We start from the raw sequence: 24323 nt of genomic DNA, 5'->3' as shown, positions 1-24323 counted from the left end.
GGGCATGTGCCCTGACCAGGAATCAAACCATCAACCTTTCAGTGCTCTGGACAGCATCCAACCAACTGAGCCACACTGGCCAGGGCCGAAGTCAAATCTTTTGTCATTATACATTTGACCCCTTTAAAAAATGTGGAACACTTCAGGAATTTGTGTATCCCCCTTGCACAGGGCCACGCTTGTCTCTGCACCATTCCAATTTTAGCATTTGTGCTGCCGAAGTGAGCAGCATTTCTATTCATTCATGGCATTTCCACCTCAATTAGGAGAGGAAAGCAGAGCTGGGATTTTTATCTCATTTTACCGGTGAGACTGCCAAACCTCGAAAAATGTAATTGCTTTGGGCCGGCCACAGCTGGAAAGCAGCCTGGTGGATTTCGAGTCCCCGGATCAGTTTCCTTCCCCTACACTACTCTGCCTTTCCAAAGGTGCTTCACAGCTTCGGAACAGCCAGGCCTCTGTTCCCTGGCTATCAAAGGGCAAATGTGCTGGATATTCCTGAGCCCCTCGCCCAGGGCTGCAGGAAGGTCCAGGCAGCTCACCTGCCCCCGGGGCTGCTCCAGGGCCCTATCCGGTCGGCCTCCTTCTCCCTGGCACTCACTCCGCTAGCCTTGCACAGCCATGTGTATGAGGGCCAAACTCTGCCCTTTGCACAAGCCCACTTGCAGCGTCAGGCCCTCTCAAAGGACATTTTAACTTAGCTCATTCTCCAGTTTTAGCCACAGAAGGGATGAAAGCCTAGGAGAGGCCCTCACAGCCTTGGCCCTCCTTTGCCCGCACCTGCCCCTCACACCCGCTAACACTGCCAGGAGGGATGGGGCTCTCAGCTACTCAGTCCACAGGGCGAACAATAGTCTCACAGCCGGGAACTAGGGCTCCGAGGGGAGTGCTCTTGACTACCTCAGTGATTCAGAGCTGGTGACTCAGGGACTGGAACCTCCCAACTAGTCTAGTGCTTTCTCCTCTGCACTAGACACCTTCTCCACTAGCCTGGGCTCTTTCCTGTGGGCGTGGCTCTCACTTCCGGCTCTGACTCCTGGGTTTTTCCACTGTCAGAACCTCTTCTAACAGCCCTTGCTGGGGTTGGCAGCTTGGCAGCGAGGCCTTACTCTGCCAAAGGCTAGCCACAGCCCTTAAAGCTGCAGGATTGGCAGGAGGCCACTTCAGTGGAGTTCGTTCTCCCAGACCTCCCAGCCTCACTCTCCTCTCCAGCCCCTTCAGGGCTGGCTCATGATGTCACAGAGTACCCCCAGGCTCAGCTAGCTCTCAAGCAACCAAAGTTCTCCTCCTTTCCTAAGGGAGGCTGTCAACCACAGATGGGCACAGGCTCTGCCAGCATCTCCATGGTAACCAGAGGCCGCAATTTCCTGCCTTGGGCAATGATCCAGAGCCAGTACCCTTGGCAGGGCTCCCTTGCAGACTCCTGGAGGGTTCCAGGCCCATCACACTCCACTGTCATCCCTGAAATTTGGGGACAGCCTAGGGAGGCGGCCCAGATGGGTTGCCCTGAAGACTACAGACCCAGCAGGAGTTCTCTGCGGAAGGTCCTGAAATGGGGCAGGCTGGGAAGGCCTTCCTTTGGAGGCTGTCCCTTCCCTCCCCCATAGAATCGATTGTAGGGACAGGCTTATGGGATTTGTTTTAAACCCTCCTCAGTGCAATAGGTGAAAGTTGACAATTCCAGTGTGTTAGTTGGCTTTAGACTTTGCTCTCCCTGGTGGACAGGGTGGTTGTTGTTTGGGAGATAGATTGCAATGGATTATGCAATAATCCCAGTTCCTTGCCACCTTCACCCCATAAAATAACCCCTGGGGCAGTTGAGGAGCTGGACAGCTCTCATGCAGGGCGGGGGTGTTTATCAATGTGGAGGCAGAGACTCCAGAGTGACAGGGTGGACAGACCTGCTCCTTGTGGGTTCTCCTCAGGGAGGCAGCGGGCTGGCAGGGCACCCCAGGAACAGGGATAGAGCTGACCTCACTGCCACAATCTCAAGAACTGGGAAGGTCTCCTCAGAGAGATTCTGTTTCCAGTATAAATGCGAATCAGAATGAAAAGGGAACTGCTCCTGGCTCCTCCCACCCCTTCTCAGCCCTCTGTGCACAGCTCTGCTTCCAACAGCATTTGGGCTTGGTGGAAGAGGACAGGAGGGAGCCTGAAATCGATTGTAAAGATATTGTACCAGGTGAGGGGTCACAGCCTTCCCTGACCCCTAGGGTATTTATTTTTTCCTGTTTGACTTCTTTCCCAAGCTCTATGGCAGCGGTTCTCAACCTGTGGGTCGCGACCCCTTTGGCAGTCGAACGACCCTTTCACAGGGGTCGCCTAAGACCATCCCACATATCAGATATTTACATTACGATTCATAACAGTAGCAACATTATAGCAACGGAAATAATTTTATGGTTGGGTCACAACATGAGGGACTGTATTTAAAGGGCCAGAAGGTTGAGAACCACTGCTCTATGGGGAGTTTGGTCTTTGCTCAAGTTTATTTGAGCTTTTGTGATGCAGAAATAAGAATACCTGGTGGGGCCCTGGATGAGAAGCAATCTGGTTAGAGTATGATCTTGATATGCCAAGGTTTCACGTTCCATTCCTGAATGTATAAATAAGTGGAACAACAAATTGATGGTTCTCTCGCTCAAAAAAAAAAAAAAAAAAGGTATCTGGTAGTGAGATGGTAGGTGGGGAGAAGGATTTTGGTCCACAGGCTGTGGGAGATTTGGAAAGAGATGCCCTAACTTCTGTGGACAGATGGAAGTGGATTAGAAAGGAAAGGAGTTTTGGTAACCACGGGTGTGGACATCACTGTGATCACTACACTCATTTTGTCAGAGAGCAAACCAGAGATTTGAGCTACTTTGAAATTATTAGTGATTGCTGAAGGGTGCTTCTCAATCCGTGCTGGGCCACCAGACTTCGTGGGTCTATGCGAATTGCAATAATAATCACTCGCATGTCTACTGAATAGTTAATATGTACCAGCACTCCTGCCTTATCTAATTTAATCCTCACAACTACCCTGTGGAGTAGGGAACATTATTATCCCCATTTTACAGGAACAGGAACTGAGTCTTAGGGAGGTAAAGGCATTTGCCCAGAGTCACACACCCAGATGTGCTGTAGCCAGGCTTCATGAAATCCAGGTGGCACCTGGGCAGGCTCCCGGCTTGGAAACCAGCAGCAGCTACGGCCCCTAATAGCAGGGACACTGGGGAGTTCCTCCAGGAGATTGCTAGACCTTGCTGGAGAGGGCTCTCTGCGCGAGCTGCAAACCCTCACTGACCTAATGAAGCAGAAAATCAATGAGGTTTACACAGGCATCTGCATGGAGGCTGCTCCCTCACTGATCTGAGCAGCAGGAATGTGCCTGGGGCCAAGTGACCATCTGGGCAGCTCCTGCCAGCCTGTTTCTGTGATGTATTGTTAAGTCTTGGGGACAGAGAGGGTGGGGAACAAAAAGCCCAGAGGGACCCCCCTCTAAGGAGACCCCCATCTTCCCACCTTTCTGTCCAGGCCTTTCAGGATATAGACATGCCCTTTTTGCCCCCACCACTTGGAGAGACGCTCTTCATATCTAAGGGATGAGAATACAGCAGGGCTCCAAGTGCACTGCATTCCTCTATGCTGCACCAGTCACCCAGAAAGAGGGTCTCAGTAGGAATCTCAGACTTGGCTTCCATCCCTGACTCTGCTCCTACTGCCTGTATGTTTGTGGGCAACTCACGTTCTAAGCCTTATGTGTCTGTGAAATAGGAAAAATAATAGTGCCCACCTAATAGGGTCAATACCAACATGACTTGGTACGGGGGAATTGCTCAATATTCCTATCTCAGGAAATGTGCTGAGGAGAGAGGTGAATTGTGGTCACTGTTCTGACAGTTTGTTTCATCTATTTCAGACTGTAACTGGTTTGTGGAATTCTCAGCCTTGCACCAGGCCTAGCCTGACCCCTTCCTTAGGTGAGGGCTGTTCCAGAACCTGCACATAATGCCTACTTTTCTTTCTTTTTTAAAAGAGGGATGCCTTACAGTGGTTCTCAACCTTCTGGCCCTTTAAATACAGTTCCTCATGTTGTGACCCAACCATAAAATTATTTTCGTTGCTACTTCATAACTGTAATGTTGCTACTGCTATGAATCGTAATGTAAATATCTGATATGCAGGATGGTCTTAGGCGACCCCTGTGAAAGGGTCGTTCGACTGCCAAAGGGGTCGCGACCCACAGGTTGAGAACCGCTGCCTTATTATTTAGCACTACAGTCAGTTATACACTTGGCTGGTCTGGTCAGGGAGGGGTTACCAGTTCCTCCTTTTCCATGGTTGATGCAAGGCTTAAATGTAAAGCTCCACACCAGGTAGGTGCTCAATAAATATTAGTCCCTTTTTCCATCCCTTTGGGACAATTTGGAACGTTGAACTGAAGACATTTTCTGGGAAGCTTTCAAGAGTCCAATCTAAGAAGAGGCTTGGCCCCCACGAGCCAGTAGAGACCATGATACCACCTGCTTCCCAACCTGCTATCCCTTGTCTAGGCTGGAGCTGTGCCACGGGCAGGTCTGAAACAGGTGACCAAGTGCCTTGTGTTCTTTATCTGTTCTCCTCACAATAACCCCATCAGTCAAGTATGACTTCAAGTAAGAACCATGTTATTGATGAAGAAACGAAGACACAGATTCAATAAGTTGCTCAAGGCTGGGATTTGAACCCAAACAGCCTTGGTCCTAGTCTGTGCTCTAACAGCTCTGCTATGCCACGTCTCCACTACTGTTGAGGTTGCAATCCATCCTGGGAAGGCATATTGAAATGCTACTTTTTCTCTACTCTTTGTATCTGTGGGTCTAAATGTTCTTGGGTGATGGGATCTGACTGTACATGTAAAATTCCAGGAACTTGTTGTATTGAGGCCAGGTCTAGCCTGTTCTTATGGATCACCAAGTGCCAGAAACAGCATACTAAAGGCTAGGACCAAAATTCACAAAAAATTGGATAGGGCCACAAATGGAGATGAGCCCCATTGTCAAGGTTTATCTTAAAAGGCATCAATGTGTGCACAGGTGTCTCTTTGCCAGAAAATCCTGTAGTTTAGAAAAATAATTTAAAGTGCATAGAAAATGTCTGGAAGAAAACCTTGATAAAGTGAGATTGGGGGTAAGGGTACAGAAACATTTTGTATTTTATATACTTCAGTACTACTTAAACTTTAAAAAATATACTTTTATAATTTAAAAAAATCCTCACCTGAGGTTATGTTTATTGATTTTTGGAGAGAAAAACATAAATGTGAAAGAAACATCAATCGGTTGCCTCCCGTACATGCCCCGACTGAGGATTGAACCCACAACCGTTTGGTGTATAGGACAATGTTCCAACCAACCAAGCCATCAACCGAGCCACCCGGCTAGGGCTACTTTTATAATTTTTTTAAATGGACATTAATGGTCAATAATCTCATATTTGTCATTCCCTTTTCACTGCTCTGTCCACCAGACATTTAGCTACTATAACCAGAAATAAATTTGGGCAATAAAGGCCTTTGAACGGGAACACCTAGTGAACCTGAATTTGACACATGATGGGAGGGCAAATCCAGTGAGGTAAGTGTAGACATTTGTGTGATTATAACTAGCATTTAGTTGAATCATGTTTTTTGATCCAATCTGACAATCTTTCAGAATATTCAGTTTGTTTACATTTAATGTAATTGCTGTAAGTTGGCTTTAAGTCTACCATCTTACTATTTATTTCTATGACTACCGGTAAGTAAACTTTTAAATTTAAGCCAGAATTGCCCTGGCCTGTGTGGCCCAGTTGGTTGGAACATCATCCGGCACACCAAAAGGTGGCGGGTTCGATTCCTGGTCAGGGCACATACGCAGGTTGTGGATTCAATCCCCAGTCAGGACACGCGAGACAACAGTGAGACAACTGATGTTTCTCTCTCTAAAATTAAGAAAAAATAAAAACTTAAGCCAGAATTTACCTTATACTTCAGCTTCAGCCTGCTCATTATCAGCCACCCCAACAAACAGCAGGTTGCCAGGTGGCCAGAGAGGATATTTGTTTTTTATCCTGTACTGTTAGAGGAGTGGGAGGAGCTGGGTCTTTGGCTCCGCCTCAACAGGTGCAATTCCATGTTGGTCCTATGTATTAGTGATTGATTCTGTGAAAGACTATGAAAGCAGGGTTCTGTGGTTACAAAGTTTGAATTCCAAAGTCGTTTCTGTAACTTTAATACACAGCCAGGCAAGAATATGGATTAAAAGTAAGGCTGATCACTCCGGGACCAGGCTCTAGGCCAGTGATGGCGAACCTTTTGAGCTCGGCGTGTCAGCATTTTGAAAAACCCTAACTTAACTCTGGTGCCGTGTCACATATAGAAATTTTTTGATATTTGCAACCATAGTAAGACAAAGATTTATATTTTTGCTATTTATTTTATATATTTAAATGCCATTTAACAAAGAAAAATCAACCAAAAAAATGAGTTCGCGTGTCACCTCTGACACGCGTGTCATAGGTTCGCCATCACTGCTCTAGGCAATGCTCCAGCTCTGGACAATTTGAGCTGAAAATAACTAAGATTATCCTGGTCTCAGGAACTGGGAGAACAGCTGAGCTTTGAAGAAGCTAAACTGGGAAAGGGCAGAGGTAATGCAGAGGAATCCCACAAGTCTTGACACTGGAGACAGCAATTCTAAGTTTAAAATGGGCAGCCTTCCACCTCAGGGCCACTCCACTGTTGGCTCCTGACGATACATGCACCAACAGGAAATCACTTTCAGGTTATCTTTCTAGATACAGATGTTTAAGCTTTCTTGGTGTGTGTGTGTGTGTGTGTGTGTGTGTGTGTGTGTGTGTGTGTGGCAGGGGGGTTCCAGACTGTGTGGTTATCACAAGGTGTCCTACTCATTTTGCAGTGTAAGTCTAAAGCAGACTAGCACTACTGACTTTATGCTTCTTTCCAGGAGACACGCATTTTCCTAAGGCAGGACATGGTTTCATTATATTATATTCTGCAGCCTTCTGGGCTAATGGGACCTACTAAGCAGACTAACCCCAAAATGTGCTTTGCCATACAAGTAGCACAGAAGAGAACTGGAGGCAGGAGTGACTGACAGGGCAGTAAAAAATACAACTAGGCAACAGGAGCACAGGCTGGGAATCAAAGCTTCCGACTTCACAAGCATCTTAACCCTAAGTGGCTACAGAAGCTTAGCCGTTTAGGGTCAATTCCAGCTCTGCCACTTACTGTGTGCACTTGGATAAATTAATGCCCACACCATTTACAATCTATAGCACCATCTGATGCACTGGCTGTTGTGAGAATGAAGTGAGATACAGCAGCAAAGGTGCTTGGTACATGCTGGTTTAGAGCAGCCCTCAGTCATCAATGGCTATCATTTCCACAGTGGGAAGGTAAGGCCATAGCAGGCCTAAATGGCGGCCAAAGTTCACTTTTAAAGGACTTGAAGGATCAAATATTCCAAAAGCAAAGTAGACATAAAATTGAGAGCTATCTCTGGTGAAATCGCTTAAGTCCTTCCTTCTCTATGAGTGACTTGGTCACATACCTTAGGAATGTCCTTTACTCAGTTTTCTTCTATTTACCAGAACTCTACTCTAATTCAGACCAGTTTCCAGTCTGGATTGTTGCAAAAGCATTCTAGGTTTTAGCCTCCCTAACTGCCAGACTTTACTGAGAAAACCTTAGCAAAAAAACACAAAAGACCTTCAGAAAAAAACATATTTGCTCAAATTTTCTCCCAGGGGACCCCTTATGCCTAATGGGTAAGGCCTCAATTTCTGACCTTCATACACAAAGCCATTAACGTAAACTGATTTTCCAGCCTCTTGGCACCACTGACCCTTCAATCTAATAAATACACTATTCCTTTAACACACTGGGGTCTTTCCAAGCCTTCATACTATCATCATTCTTTTCCCTATTCAGTCTTCAAGGCTCAACTACAATGTACCTCTTCAGTGAAGCCTACTCAGCTCCACCAAACAGTTTCTTTTTTCTGGCTTCACTGTATTTATCACTTAATCTTTAACAGAGCATTTTCTTTCTTTACATCTGCCTTTCCCAACAGACATACGCTTTTATTTCTTGTCTTTTTATCGATTGATTTTTGGAGAGGGAGGTAGTTGGGAGAGACAGAGAAACATAGATTTGTTGTTCCACTTATTTATGTATTCATTCATTGGTTGATTCTTGAATGTGCCCTAACTGGGGATTAAACCCGCAACCTTGGTGAATTAGGATGATGCTCTAACCCAGTGGTCAGCAAACTCATTAGTCAACAGAGCCAAATATCAACAGTACAACGAATGAAATTTCTTTTGAGAGCCAAATTTTTTAAACTTAAACTATATAGGTAGGTACATTATTAACTTAATTAGGGTACTCCTAAGCTGGCCTTTGCTAAAAACGTCCTCAATCTGATTGAGGTACGTTGGCTGAGGTCGACCCCTTCCAACCCTCCCATCCTCACTCTTGTATACTTGTTTCGTCTATCTTTTGTCACCCGCGCGCAATTTGCGGACGCGACTAGCACTAACCACTGCACAATGAGACTGCTGACTGACTGGCTCACTCAACTTGTGCATGAATCACATGCGCCTCCCCCGCACTGCGTATCCTGCTGCTTGCCTGGGCCGCGTCTCCTGTCGCCCTACCCTGTCGCCCTACGCGGGCGACCGACACCCCCCACTTCTTCTAACACCACTTCTTCAAAATAGACTCGCCCAGGCCAAAAACCGACTTCTGCGCATGGGCCATGAAGTTTCAATCGCACTATCCGTGCGCGCCCGCACGTGATATTTTGTGAAAGAGCCACACTCAAGGGGCCAAAGAGCCGCGGTTTGCCGACCACTGCTCTAACCAACTGAGCTACTTGGCCAGGGTCCATACTCTTCTATTTAAAACATTTTTCTATCTGCTCCATTGCTATTGCTTAGAGTAGTTGTGGTGATAATACATTTTTAAAGTACTTTGTAAGACTGTAAGGGGTAAGGGATTACACCATTACTATCCTGATATGAAAGAAACAGGAGGAATGAAGCAGAAAGTGATGTTGCCTCTTTCCTTTTACCAGTTCAGTCTGAACAGGGTTTGACCTACTGTAGCCATTATATTAAAGATAACCAGCTTGCATAATGGCTTTAAAAAAGAATGAATAGCCCTGTGCAGTGCACCCAAGTAAATATAAAACATAATGAGAAACCACAAGATGTGTTACAGTTAAAAGTGCATCTATAAAAGTTTTACTTTTTCCTGTAACTTTTAATATAAGACATCTAAAGTCTTAAACAGTTGATCCTATTAGGAACAAAATAGGGCACAGCATGGATTCCAGAAACAAGAACATATCTTTTTTTTGCATTTGGGCTTTTCAGCAATGATTATCAATTTGCCAAGGATAGTAACAGTCAGATACTGGAGAAAAGAAGATATGAGAAACATCTTTTATTTTTCTAAAGAAGTGAAAATAAGATCTCTTATATTTCTCACTCATAAGATTTTTAAACTTTAAAAATGCAATTTCCTTTTTTCAAAGCACATGCCATCTTAAAAAAAATCTTAGCAATGTACATTTGCACTCAAAGAAGAACATGCAGCACCATTGTCTTCTGACAAAATTCTGCATAAAACCCCACACAACTTTCTGCAAATTCTGTTCCCTCTTTATCATTTAGGGATTTAAACCACAAACATTCAGTGCAATATTTATTTTTTCTCATTTCCGTAGGAAACACAGGACCAATGATGTCTTCTGAGCACAACTGTTTCCTGATGGTTGAGCAACAGTCTCCCTCTGCCCTGCTTTAAAGGACTCTCTTTAACTTACTGATGTAAGGTACAACTGGAATCCAGTAAAACTTGAGGATCCAAGTGGAGGATGGAGCAGAAATACTTAAGGTGTACCCTGTGCCATAAACTTAGAAAAAAAATTTACACAGAAAACAACAAAAACCTCGGATTTTATCAACGCACCCTTTTAAAAAGTGTTTTGTTTTTTTTTTTTAATTTCTGAAAGCAGCTTAATATGAATCAAAAGCAGTTCCTGAGTAACTGCAGTAAACAGTGTCTTTTTAAAAAATATATTTATATATATATATTTGCAACTTAGCTCATTTTGGTTCTGCCTTAGTTTACCTCCCCAGCTTTTAGTTTAATCAGTTCCTTTCCTTTCAGTTCACAATGTGCAAGTACAATAGCATCAGCTCCAAGAGTTGGCGTGGTGCAGATGTTTCTTGCACTTCTGTTGATCATCTGCATGTCTGTCAGGCCAGGTTTCCAGAGTCACTGTAGGTCACAGTTCTCTCAATCTCACAAAACCTGTAAGAGCCACAGACACCTCACGTTTTCTTCAGCAGACGTCGTGACTGCCACGTGTGGAGCTTGTTGTAGGCTGTCTGGAGCATCTCTTCTATGTGACTTACCAACTGAAAAACATAGCAGGACATTTAAACAACTGGGCTGGGAAGTCAATGCCTCTGATTCAGATCTGGCATGTACTTCAGAGTGCAGTTTCAAAGCTCACTTGCATTTCCCCAATAAGGCAACGAGCAAGCCCTCTGTGAAGCTGTTATCAGACACATTTTGTACAGAAACTTGAGATGATGGGGTACAATAGAGGCTGGAAATTCACCTGTTCTGTCTAGGTTGTAATGTCTGCCCTGTCATTAACCAGTTACAGGACAACCTGAAAGTCTTAACTGTGTGATAGGTCTCAGTTTCTTCTGTCAAATGAGGCCAGGATAGTGGCATTCGCATTACCTTATAGAACATTTGAAAAATGCCTCATTCCCCTGAAGACTCTGATGTAGCAGGTCTGAGATGAGACCCAGGAATCTTTGATTTTCAAAAGCTCCTGCAGTTAATTTTGCTGCATAGCCAATCTTGTGAAGCACTTTTCTATGTTTTTTAGGGCCTTTCCAGCAGCTTGGAGTATCTTTGTGCAGCAGGGCAAGGATGATTGAGTTATCATTGAGTGTGTGTGTGTGTGTTGTTATTTAGTTCTGTCTGGAACTAAAAATGATACAAAAATCATCCTTGCCCTGCTGCACAAAGATACTCCAAGCTGCTTTCCCAACATTTCAGGATTCCAATATAACTCAGTAGATTACAGAAAGTCTAAATGGTTTCAATGCTTCACACAAGTAGTAGATGATACCTGAGGTCAGCACTATGTATCTTGAGTAGAAAAAAAATTTGCCCTCATCATGGTCATAACCAGAAGTCAATAGGACCACATTGGTTTAAGCCAGTGGTTGGCAAACTGCGGCTCTCGAGCCACACGCGGCTCTTTGGCCCCTTGAGTGTGGCTCTTCCACAAAATACCACGTGCGGGTGCGCCATGTACAGTGCGATTGAAACTTTGTGGCCCATGCGCAGAAGTCGGTATTTTGTGGAAGAGCCACACTCCAGAGGCCAAAGAGCCACATGTGGCTCGCGAGCCGCAGTTTGCTGACCACTGGTCTAAGCTAATGAAGACTCCGGAGATAGAATGTCTTTGGAATATGTTTCCTTGGAGGTAGACATTTTAAAAAAAAATATATATTTTATTGATTTTTTACAGAGAGGAAGGGAGAGAGAGAGTTAGAAACATCGATGAGAGAGAAACATCGATCAGCTGCCTCCTGCACATCTCCTACTGGGGATGTGCCCGAAACCCAGGTACATGTCCTTGACCGGAATCGAACCTGGGACCTTTCAGTCCGCAGGCTGACGCTCTATCCACTGAGCCAAACCGGTTTCGGCGAGGTAGACATTTTTTATGTGGTTGGAAGCAAAAGTCTTTTAAAGTCTCCAAGTCAATTCTGGCAGTATTGGGGTAAAAATCAGGGAGTCCTAAATCCTTTAAGCATATCAATGACTTAGATCCAGTCTGAGGTGGAGTTAAAAAACAAAAAACTCATATTTACGCCGTTATCATTGAGTGTGTGTGTGTGTGTGTGTGTGTGTTGTTATTTAGTTCTGTCTGGAACTAAAAATGATACAAAAATCATCCTTGCCCTGCTGCACAAAGATACTCCAAGCTGCTTTTCTGGTAACTAATACTGTTATATTTTGAGAAAAACAGCTTAGAATGTTTAGGGTATAAAGACTTACTAAAAATCTTACTGATGCAGATTTTTCAGCTTTCAATTGTAAAACTCCTCCTTTTGATTATCTTACTTATGGATATACTGAGTCCTAAGTGTGTATATACTATTTTTTCCTATCATTTCTGAAAGGATTTGCAGCACACACACAAAAACAATCTTTTGTGGTTGCTCTAGTCTTGCATTAAAAACAAAGCTAAGCCCTAACCGGTTTGGCTCAGTGGATAGAGCGTCGGCCTGCGGACTGAAAGGTTCCAGGTTCGATTCCGGTCAAGGGCATGTACCTTGGTTGCGGGCACATCCCCAGTAGGAGGTGTGCAGGAGGCAGCTGATCGAAGTTTTTATCTCATCGATGTTTTCTAACTCTCTATCACTCTCCCTTCCTCTCTAAAAAAATCAATAAAATATATTGAAAACAAAACAAAACAAACAAACACAACAAAGCTAAGCTCTGGCCGGTTTTGCTCAGTGGATAGAGCATTGGCCTTTGGACTGAAGGGTCCCAGGTTCGATTCCGGTCAAGGGCACATGCCCAGGTTGTGGGCTCGATCCCCAGTGGGGGGGGTGAGGGAGGCAGCCAATCAATGATTCTCTCTCATCATTGGTGTTTCTATCTCTCTCTCCCTCTCCCTTCCTCTAAGAAACACACACACAAAAACAAAGCTAAAAATCCTGGGCACAAAGTGACACTTTTCATTCAGTACCTCATCCAGTACCCCACCCTGATGTAAACAATCAGGGGCTGTTGAATTTACTATCATAGTGGCAATTCTGCCTTTCATTGCATTGCTAAGTTCATGCTTACTACTCTGGCTTTCAAAATATTTATCTCTTGTTGTTGTTATTAATCCTATACTGAGGATATTTTTCCACTGATTTTCAGAAAGAGTGGAAGAGACAGTGAGAGACAAACATCGACATGAGAGAGATACATCCATTGGCTGCCTCCCACACCTGCCTGGACCAGGGCCTGGGATGCAGCCTGCTACCACGGTACATGCCCTTGACTGGAATAGAACCCGGGACCCTTCAGTCCATGGGCCTACACTCTATCCATTGAGCCAAACTGGCCAGAGAAAAAATAAATTTTTTAGGAACACATACATAGGTTGTAAATCTATAAAGAAAAGCATGGAGATGATTATTAGAAATGCCTCATTAATCATGGCCTTGATTATGAGTGAGGGGTATAAGTGAGGGGTAGGTAACTGGCAGGGACCCTCAGGGAATAACTATGGGTATGGAAATGTTCTATTTCTTTTTAAAAAAATATATATTTTATTGATTTTTTACAGAGAGGAAGGGAGAGGGATAGAGAGTTAGAAACATCAATCAACTGCCTCTTGCACACCCCCCACTGGGGATGTGCCCGCAACCAAGGTACATGCCCCTGGCCAGAATCGAACCCGGGACCCTTTAGTCCGCAGGCTGACACTCCATTCACTGAGCCAAACCGGTCAGGGTGGAAATGTTCTATTTCTTACTGTGATTGGTGGGCACACATATATTATTATTTTAAAGTTAAAAAACAGTATTCTGAGTTAGAGAAAAACAATGTATTCTACTCATTTACATGAAAACAAAGTTAGTCTCATTTTACTACATAGAAAAAGAAAATCAGGCCAAAATCAGATTGTTATCTTACGTTTGTGCTTAAATACTGTCTTCGAATTTTTTCTTGGAATGGGCAGAGCTTTGTAACCTGGAATCGTTCCAAATTACTTTTCATTTTCACCACCTACAAAAGGTGAAAGAAATAATGAATTACAATCTCAAAGCATTTATAGAGATCAAGATAAAAACGCACAAAGGAAGGTTACTTTATTATTATTTTTTTAAAGATTAACTGGCTCCACCAGGCAGAGAAGCAAGATACAAAAACATACTTATTATATTCCACCATTCATAGATCATTAATACTTTGGTCCATAACTCATATCCTTCCTGACATTTTTTAAAGTTTTATTTTATTATTATTGTTTTTTTTATTGTCGAAAGTTTTACATATGTCTCCTTTCCCCCCGATTGACCCCCCTCAGCCATTCCCATCCCGGGCAAGCCCCCACCGCCCCAGTGTCTGTGCCCATTGGTTATGCTAATATGCATGCATACAAGTCCTTTGGTTGCTCTCTCACACCAACACATCCCCTGCCATTTGTCTCTGGATCTATTTTTGTTCATCAAATTATGTTGATCAATATATCCCACATATGAGTGAGATCATGTGATATTTATCTTTCTCCGACTGGCTTATTTCACTTAGCATAATGCTCTCCAGTTCCATCCATGCTGTTGCAAATGATAAAAGTTCCTTCTTTTTATAGCGGCATAGTATTCCATTGTGTAGATGTACCACAGTTTTTTAATCCACTCATCTGCTGATGGGCACTTAGGTTGTTTCCAAATCCTAGCTATTCCTTCTTGACATTTTTTGTGCATGTGTATAAATGTATATATGCAGAAAATACACAGTGCATACTATTTTAAAATTTCACTAGGTTTAATATGAACATCTTTCAGTCATTAAATACTCACCCAAGTCATCATTTAAAATAGATGTATAGAAACATCAACGATGAGAGAAAATCATCGCTGCTTCCTACACGAGCCCCGACCAGGGCCTGGATCGGGGAGGAGCCTGCAACTAAGGTTCATGCCCTTGACTGGAATTGAACCCGGGACCCTTCGGTCTGCAGGCCGATGCTCTATCCACTGAGCCAAACTGGCTAGGGCTGGGTCAAGACATTTAAAAAAAATGATCATTTTAAGTTTTTTGTTCTTTTGCAGATTTTAGATGAAAATGCTCTTTGTTATCTTTAAAGATAATTTATTTGAATACTAGTGAGTATGAAAATTTCCTCTTAGGTTTATTGGGCCACTTGCATTCTTCAGTGAGTTAGTTGTCTGTTGAAATTCTTTTGCCTATTATTTTTAATAGGGCATTTGTCTTTCTCTTAAAAAAATTTAAAGAATAATCTATATAGTAAAACTACTACCATTAATACTATACTTTTCTATTTGCCAACTTTCCTTTAATTGGTTAACAAGGTTTTAGTGTTAAATAGCAAGTACTATATTTGTCATCAATCTCAGTTTAGATTTTATTACTCCTAAAAAGTATACCAAATAATTAATTATACTGATGTGACTTGTTTTAGGTCTCTGTTTTTTAATCATTCCCAGTGGCTTAGAGGTAAATACAAATTTTAAGATGTATGATCATATGTAATGGAACTGGACTGGCCCTAAGTTTCTTAATCTTTAAAATTGGTATCAATACCTACTCCATCTGGATGCTGTGAGGCTTAAATAACATATGCAAAGCAGTTATTCCACTGTCTGTTACATGGTAAACAATACAAATTTCCATTTTCAAAATAATACCTCACTAAGTCACACTACTATAATAGCTGGCTGTGTTTGGAACTGGTTCTACCTTTTCTTCTAGGAATGGCGTATTAACAGGAAAGCAGGACCAAAAGTGCCGAAGAAGTTCCCCAACAGCCACATACAGGTGTTTCAATTCAGACTGAATATCATTTGGCACCATCTCTGCAAAAGAAAAGCCCATGGGATAAAAGCTGTTTTCCCGGATATATAGTCTTGGAAAGAAGGACATGCACTGGTTGCCAATGCCAAACCAGGATGTGCTATTCTGAGATGTTACTGATTTTGTGGCTGACAGATCACAGAATTTAAATTCCTTTGGGATTCTGGAAAAACTTTTAGGTTTCCCTTTATTCTAAGAGGTAGGTGAGGAAAAAGGAAAGCTTTTAGGGTGATATAGTGAGACTACGAATGTGCCACTTCTTGTAAAATTAAGACAATTCTGAAATCAAAGTTATTGTCTAGATATGTTTCAGGATTTGGATGCATAAAAATTACAACAAAAAACATCCCAGAAAATTTCCGAAGAAACACCAATAAAATTTTAGCCCTCCTCTTCTCAAAGTGTTCTTTTTAGACAGCAATAGAAGGTGGTCCAGCACATACGGTTTATGGCTTGCTGTGTCCCTCCCTGCATAAGTGCTCCTCCAGGTGACAGTGCTGTGATGGTGCTGGTGGCGGCACTACTTGAGAGAACCTGAAAGAAAACACAGAAAGTAGTTTCCCTCTTTTTTGCCATCTTTCTTAACATTTCAGTTTTATAGCAAAATGTTGAGTTTTATTACTGTATAAATATATAATTTATAGCAACCAGAGTGAACTACTACTTTTTACACAGAAACACGGTCTGTGTAGAAAGTGACTATATACCAATCTTCCAGGAATACTAAGCAAGTCCACAGGTACCCCAGAACTCACACACTTTTGCCTTGTCAAACCTTTTCTTAAGCACCAATTCAACTTAACTTGTGAACTCTTACCATTGAAGGTAAAACTGAGTTTAAGAAAAAGAAACAAGTAAATCAACATGTATCCTTGCTGGCAGCTGGGGGATAGGGGTGGGGTGGGAACACAGCAGAAATACATCATTTGTTATCAAAGAACTGAATATACTTAGCTAAAAGAGGAAAGAATGTATTCTGCACTGTGTCAGTATCAGCATTCAGGGACATAACTGACCTATCTACTCAATGAGTGCCCACAAGTGCCAGGCACTGTGGCTACAGAGGAACAAATCATTTGCTGAATAGCTTCAAGTGCAGGATTAGTGTGTCCAAAGTTTTTCAATGGAATTTTTGCAAGTATAAATCCATGTATGTATGGGCTGGAGAAAAAAAATTAAGCTTGGTATCGAGTATAGCACATAACAACCATGAGTCAAGGGAACATGGAAGTTTACTTTGCTCCTATTTCCTTTTGTGAGAATATTTATAATTCATTGTAACCAAAAACTTGTGATTACTGAGCTTGCTGACTAGCTCCTGGCTGCACTCAGGTATATACACCTGAGGACACATAATCTCTTGGGCCTTCATGCCTCAATGTTTCTCAGAGAATAAAATCAAATCTGGGGGGGCAGAGAGGGTACATATGGGGAAGACTGGAAATACTTAAGACTAACCACAGGTTTAAAAAGTTAGGCGGGTTTCTTGGGCCCAATGGCCAGATATTGGACAATTACAATCTAGAAGGAAAGAAGTGGTCAAATAAGCCCAAATGTGTGTGTGTGATATATATATGTGCATATATTTATTTCCTAGCTCTGTCTGCTGAGGAGACAATAACACAAGTAGCAAATTACACCCTAATAGCAATGAGTACACCCAATACTGGGATCTTGGTTTCTAAATCTACTCAGTACTAAAAGGAAGATTCTGTGACTGGGGCAGGGAAAGTATAAGATGAACCTGAAAAACCTATCCCATTGTGCCATAAAACATAAAATAAGGAGGTGCTCAAAAACTGATGAACATTATCAGAAAGATACAGAAGCCACAGTGCAAAGGGCTTGGAAAAGGTCTGACTACAAAGGGGCATGGGTACATTTGGGGGGGCAACAAAACTTTTTTTATCTTGATTGTGTTGGTGGTACACAACTGTGTATGTTTATTAAAAACCATAGAACAATACACTAAAAAGGGTAAATTTTACCTTAGTTTAAAAAAGGAAAAAAAATAGCAACAACTTATAACCTATAGAATAACATAAGAATCCATGCTGATATAAGTAAATACAGGAGGAGGGAAGGAAATTCTTCTCTTAGTAGAATGTCAATTGATAAGACTGGATGATGAATTTAGAAAATCACCATTTAACCACCACCATGATAATAACTGTTTTCAGCAAGCATCATCAATGGATTCTAAAAAACTAGTGGGTAAAAGTTTGATGAGAAATAGAATATTTACAGTCTTAAAATAACCCACAAGATAATTATTAATTACAAAGGGAAAAATAGTAACTTTTTGGTGGAGAAACCAGGCCAATACTACTCTAACCAAGTGATCAAAGTTAATATCACAAGTTAGGACAAATAAGTATGTGCCTGCTGATGTGAGGATGACACATCATTTACAGGTTAGTTCTGTGGTGTTTCTGCTAAAAATACATAATGTGAGTCCAATGTTAAAGAAACATTAGGGAAACTCAATTGAGGGCATTCCACAAAAAAATGGCTTGTACTCTTCAAATATGAAGGTCATGAAGGCAAAGAAAGATCGAAAAATGATTCCATTTTAAAGGAGACTAAAGAGACATGAACCTGACATGGATGCTGGACCAAGAAGTCTTCTTTTGATATAAGGGACATTAGTGGTACAACTGGCAAAATTTTTGTAAGAACTTTAGGTTAAATAATACTTTATTAATGTTAACTTATTGTTCCTATAACTTTACTGTTATTACTTATAATATCTTGTTCTAGGAAATACGCACTGAAATATTTAGGAATAAAGGGATCTACTCTCAAAATTGGTCAGAACACATTTTTTGTAACTTCCTGTCAATCTAAGATTACTTCAAAATAAAAAGTAAATATAAGTCCCAATATGTGATGAGGACTACAGTAAAGTCAGGCAGGAACTCAGTGCCTCAGTATTTATAAAAAGAGAAATGGAAAAAACTCATTACGGGGTATGTTAAGGATTGCTTTACAGAGGCAATGAAATCTGAGGTGAGTCTTGAATAATTATTATTAGTTTCCCATGGCAGAACAGATTAAGGGCATTCTAAGAAAAGAGAAAGCATGAGCAAAAGCACAGGAAGCATGAAGATAGTATGATCAAACAACTCTGGGTAGTCTAGTGTGTTAGGCTGGAACACAGGACTCTTTGTTATGTGTGGAAGTGAATGGTGGAGATATGGCTGCAGGCAGAACAAGATGTGGGTTAAGGCCAGATTATAAAGGGTCTGGCATACCAGACAAACGGATTCAGATAATTGCTAAGCAACAAAAGGGGACAGTGAAGGTTTTTAAGCTGCAGAGTGATAAGATCAGATTTATGGTTTTAGAAATATAATTGTAATGGCAGTGTGAAAAACTGATCAGGTTTGCATAAAACAAGGTGATGAAATAAAAAAAATACTGAAGGCCTGACAGAAATTGATGATCAACTAAAGTATAAATAAGGGTGGGGAAAAATGAAGAACGGATAATGAGCTCTGTTTTACATATTTATTTTATATACTAAGGTCATGCAGAATAGGTAGAGAGTGATGACCAGAAGATATTTTTTGAAAGATTTACCAACAAAATTGTGTATATGGAAGGAAAAATTAGCAATCACAAAAGTCATTATTTTTTCATTATCGTATTATCCTCAGATGTTTCTTGAATAAGCCAAATACCTTTTCTCTCTACCTCTTGATTTTTTGTATTTATTTAGAAGAAATATGTTTTTAAACACAATTAAAATATTAGTTATATAGTTGGTTGTGCACATAAAATAAGGAAGTAATTGTGTGTGTGGGAATTCTGGTTTTCAAACAATACAAATAACCCACCTGAGTTAATTTGGGTGTATAAGCTTCCATTTCTTGTCTAATACTTTGAAAAGAATTAATAATATCCTGACTTGTTGCATACTGTAGTGACTGGATTGGAGTTGGACCATGATAATACCTAAACGTTAGCAAAGAAGAAAGAAATTACACAGAATAAAGGTGCTCAACATTTGTTTTTAAATATTTTAGCAATCTCAGTACATTTCCCTCACAGCAAAAAATGATAATACAGTTAATGAGATTTCAATAAGATGATTTATTTCATAAAAAGACAGTAAGATGAAAATAGCACAGAGAGCCAAAATTTATTTTCTTTGTTTTGATAATTTAGGATCCTTTCCTGAAATGCACAAAGTACATTTAAAAAAAAAAATAATACTGCACTTTTATGGTAACAAACTAATTAAATTTGAATACTATACTTGCAGAATATATTCTGCAATGACTTGTGTTATATAACTATTCTGCCTCAACTTAATTTAATATTGACCAAACTTACCTATCTGACTTCTTGAGGTTTAGCGCAATCGTTTTTATGGAATTATTTTTTCCCAAGTCTTCATATTCAATGGACTCTTGTAACTTCGCCTATAATTATTAACACAACACTTTTAATTATAACTTTCCCTTGTAAAAGTAATGAACATGACTGAAAAAGTAAAACTGTATGGTCTTCATAACATGAGCTTCACTTCTAGAGATGACTGCTGTACAGGTGGTTGAACCCATTTTCTCACCAACCAATTAGAGAGAACACTTGTTTTCCTACACTCCAACCATTCTAATTACTACTAAACTTTTAATTGACAATTTGGTAGGTAAAAATGTGTATTTTACTATTTCCCCCCAAGTAAATGACTAATTTATACTTTTTCTCCAATTTAGTGTTTGTTTTTTAATTATTCCCTTTTTGCTTATTTTTCTGTGGATTAATTTTTGCTTAAATCTTTGATCCACTTGGAATTTATTTCAGAATAAGGAGTAAAGTAGGTAATCTGAGTTTCTTTTTACTAAATTATTAATGAGTCCTCCTAACTCCATTTGTAGAATAATCTGTTTTTTGCCCACTGATTCTGAAATGCCATTTTATCATATATTATATTTAATTCTTCCAAGTATTTGGGTTTACTTATGAACTCTTTTTAAAGAACAATTTCCTTTTTTAAATTTATTGTTTGATTTTTGGGGAAGAGGAAAGAGAAACATATTCCTGGGTGAGGATTAATTAAAAAATTTTAGGTTATTAAATATATCACAAAAAGGTCAATTTGAACACTTAGTATTTTAAATTGCTCCTATTTTAAGAGTCTGAATAGTTCTCTTGTAGTACAGGAATAAATCTGATTTCAGCATATTCAGGGTAATACATCCATGAGTTGCACCTTACCTAGAGTCAGCCTATTTTATACTTTCTCAACTCTATACCTTTTAGCCAACTTCAAGGCATACTAATGTCATTACTTTTCACATATGCCAAGCTCATTTTGATTCCTGCTGTTGCCTTACCTAAGCTGTGACCCTATCAAACCTCCCATAATAATCCAAATCCTAAACTTCTTCCAGAGCATAGTTAAGTCACCTAACTTTCATACTTAACTGAAAGCTCCATTAATGTAAGAACTCTATCAATACTTCTGAATCTCTCATCCTACAAAACCCTCTTTAGAACAGAGGCAACTCTTGACTTCAAAGAATATCTAGAATTAGAATTTATTATTCAACATTGTGAAAATCTACACAGTAATTTGTGACAACTCTTTGACTACCAAGATCAACTCTACTTAGTGCAAGAATATTGCAAAGAAAAGCATCACTTCCTAGATTTCTTCTTTAATACCTATAAACTTACATTTTAGTTTCACTTTTCTTAGTTCAGAAAAAATTTCCTATTGGCTTTGTTAATTGTAAAGGTTCAAATACCTGTACAAACGTATTATCAAAATGTATTAAATAAAGCACAAGACTCACCCGCAACCCCTTTACAGAAATATTACCATTTAGCATGCTCTTTTAAAGGACTTTTTGAAGTTCATAAACTTCTTTTTCCCATGTGAAATTATCGCATACAATCTGCTCTGTGAACTATTCTACTCCATTCATTCATTTTATATTCTCTTTGGTTCCTATTGTAAATAACACAACTAGTATACTTTAAATTTTGTTTTGTAATTATTTTTTTGATATTTGCCTTATCTACAGACACTAAACTCTTTGAATACAAGAACTGTCTTACTCATTTTGTTTCCCACCATCTAATATTTTAGGCAACTCAGAGTTTTTTGAATTTAATGTTTCATAAACTGAACTACTGTTATGGCATATATTAACTCTTTTTAATTCAATTTATCATTAACTCATTTAAAGTTCTTAACGACTGCAGTGATCTTCATTATATGGATGTACCATAGATATTAGGATGTTAGCCATTTTCTCTATTATCTATAGTAATAAAAGTGAAACATGCTAATTAGACCGACGTCCTTCTGGACGAAGCCGGGGCTGTGAGGGATGCCTGGGTCCAAGGTGCCAGAGGGAAGCTGATGCCGGCAGCCAGGGGAAGGAAGGCCTACTTGTGCACATTTTTCGTGCATTGGGTCTCTAGTAATAGTATAATGAGCATTTGTAACTAAACGTTTGCACCTCTTTATTTTTAAAAAATAAATGTCCAGAAGTAGAATTAAGGGCATAAACTTTTAAAATTTCAATACATATTGCCCTAAAAGGAAACTTTATTGTAATTTATTTTTGTAACTGGGGAGGGAGGAACTTAAAAACACACACAGAGTAATAGCCCTAGCAGGGTGGCTCAGTTGGTTGGAGTGTTCCACACACCAAAAGGTTGCAGGTTTAATTCCTGGTTGGGGAGCATACAGGAGGCAACCAATCGATGTTTCTCTCCCACATTGATGTTTCTCTCTGTCTGTCTCTCTCCCTCTCTCAAATCAAAACATATCCTTGGGTGAGGATAAAAAAAAAAAACACACCAAAAAACGACAAGCAAGCAAACAAAAACAGAGGAATAGAGTAACCTGGCAAAGTTGCAAGGAAAGAAGGAATATGCAAGTAGATAACTATCAATATTTAATAAAAAGACATATCTAGCCTTGAAATGCCAGGTTTAATGAGGGCCAAATCCTATCTTTTAAAAACACTATACACAAAACTTTAGTTTTTCTTTCTCTCACACTGCCTTTGTTGAATACTCTTTCCCAGAAAACAGAACTATATGTCAGTATGTGCATATGTGTACATGTCATGGCGGGGGGAAACACAAACAATAAAAATAGTTAACAGACTTGAGTCCATGGAAAGCTGGCTGGCAAGCCAAAACTGAGAAAGTACTTTTTACAAAGTTCTTCAATTTAAGCCAAATACTTAATGTGTTGGTTAGAAGAACTAAGTCATTTGATATAATCAAGTGTCAACATAAAGTACTAGCAATTATACATAAGGTATCTGGAGAAACCTGAGCCCTAAACGTTCCCAACTTTTTACCCATACCCTTTTGACTGCTGGCTGAAAGCAGTCTGCATCTCTGGAATTTCCATCAATGCTGCTGGGCTCACCATTTTGTTCATTTTGTGCTTCTCTAAAAACAAGAAAAAGAAATTGATGTTAAAAACCACAGAACAAAAACACAACTCATTCTATCTTGAAAAGCTCAGTCACTGCACCTTGCATGTATACTTAACTGTTTCCTGAGACCTGCTGCTAGGACCATGGCACTGTGATGGTTAAATCTCTTGATAATGGCAGCATTACTATTCTCCTTTATGGATTTAGAATTGGAAGTAGATGGCACAGAGGATATGCCATAGCCCTACAAGAAACAATTTAGTAGATTAAAAATCAAAATAAAGTTCTAATTTTCTTATCTGTTACATGTTAAGCTGAAAAAAATTTCTGTATGATGGGACTTTATTAATTCTGAACACTACTAAATATTTATAGGTAAACATTTAAAAGTAAGTGACAATATACACATAAAAAATTAAGAAATACCACTAACTCCTTTACCATCAACAAAATCTTAACTTGCGCTTGCATTTTTAAAGAGCAATTTTGGTCTTAGTTGGCAAGATATTAAGTAACAAAATACAGTGAAAAAAAGCACAGACTTTTGAAGTCAGATAGCTATGAAATAAAATTCTGACTTTATCACTTTTTCAATGTTTGTCTAGGTAAGCTCTATAAAATGGGATATTTGGAGATAAATGTTATAAAAAAAAGAGGGTGAGATAATGTAGTAGAGGAGCTATTTTAGATAGGGAGGTTAGAAAAAGTCTCTCTGGAAAAATGACATTAGAATAGATACCTGAAAGATGGGTAGAAGCTAGTTAAGTAGAAGAGCAGGAAGAAGGAGCAGCAGGTGTAAAGACCCTGGGGTAGAAAAAGCTTGGGATAGATCTGAAGGTCATTATGTCTGGAGCATGAATGAGGAACTAGCCCAAATTGAAAAAGTAGTAGCAGGTAGAGGCCAAATCAAGAAAGGCCTTGTAGGAGTTTTGATTTTATTCTATATTCAATAAAAAGAAATTGAGGAGTTTTACATAGTGGAACATTATGAGTTAATTTATAACTCTTATTCCTAGGAGAATGATCTATGACAACAAAAGTGGAAATAGGAAGATCAATTAAAAGGCTAATGCAAGCAATGATGCCAGAGATGGTGGTAGTCTACAGCAAGAGGGTGTAAGCATCTGTGGAGATCAAGAGATGTAGACAGATCAGAGATGTATTGTAGAGGACTTGACACAAAATGAATGTTGAAGATAAAGGATTGGGGGAGGGGGATCAAAGAGATCTTTAGGTTTTGGCTT

General features: G+C 40.2%; 1 protein-coding gene across 4 annotated transcripts in view; it reads right to left on the bottom strand.

Annotated features, from left to right (window-relative positions):
* Positions 1-9457: 9457 nt before the first annotated feature.
* The window catches only part of GTF2H1 (general transcription factor IIH, polypeptide 1, 62kDa), a 33586-nt gene continuing 18720 nt past the window's right edge, over positions 9458-24323 (bottom strand). For 3 of the 4 annotated variants that reach the window (XM_014530885.1, XM_014530886.1, XM_005883326.2), the window contains 8 exons: positions 23196-23323; positions 23005-23092; positions 20003-20091; positions 19504-19621; positions 16108-16198; positions 15551-15666; positions 13760-13852; positions 9458-10452 (listed from right to left, as the gene is read on the bottom strand). In XM_014530885.1, the coding sequence (XP_014386371.1) occupies positions 10366-10452; positions 13760-13852; positions 15551-15666; positions 16108-16198; positions 19504-19621; positions 20003-20091; positions 23005-23092; positions 23196-23323 (810 nt within the window). In that variant the 3' untranslated portion in view covers positions 9458-10365. Of the gene's footprint in view, positions 10453-13759; positions 13853-15498; positions 15667-16107; positions 16199-19503; positions 19622-20002; positions 20092-23004; positions 23093-23195; positions 23324-24323 lie in introns of those variants that run through there. The other variant, XM_014530887.1, reaches the window with a different exon arrangement.

Source organism: Myotis brandtii, unplaced genomic scaffold (assembly GCF_000412655.1).
Source record: "Myotis brandtii unplaced genomic scaffold, ASM41265v1 scaffold782, whole genome shotgun sequence".
Taxonomy (NCBI): domain Eukaryota; kingdom Metazoa; phylum Chordata; class Mammalia; order Chiroptera; family Vespertilionidae; genus Myotis; species Myotis brandtii.
The sequence above is the reverse complement of the archived record's forward strand: the minus strand, read 5'-3'. Positions and strand labels throughout refer to the sequence as shown.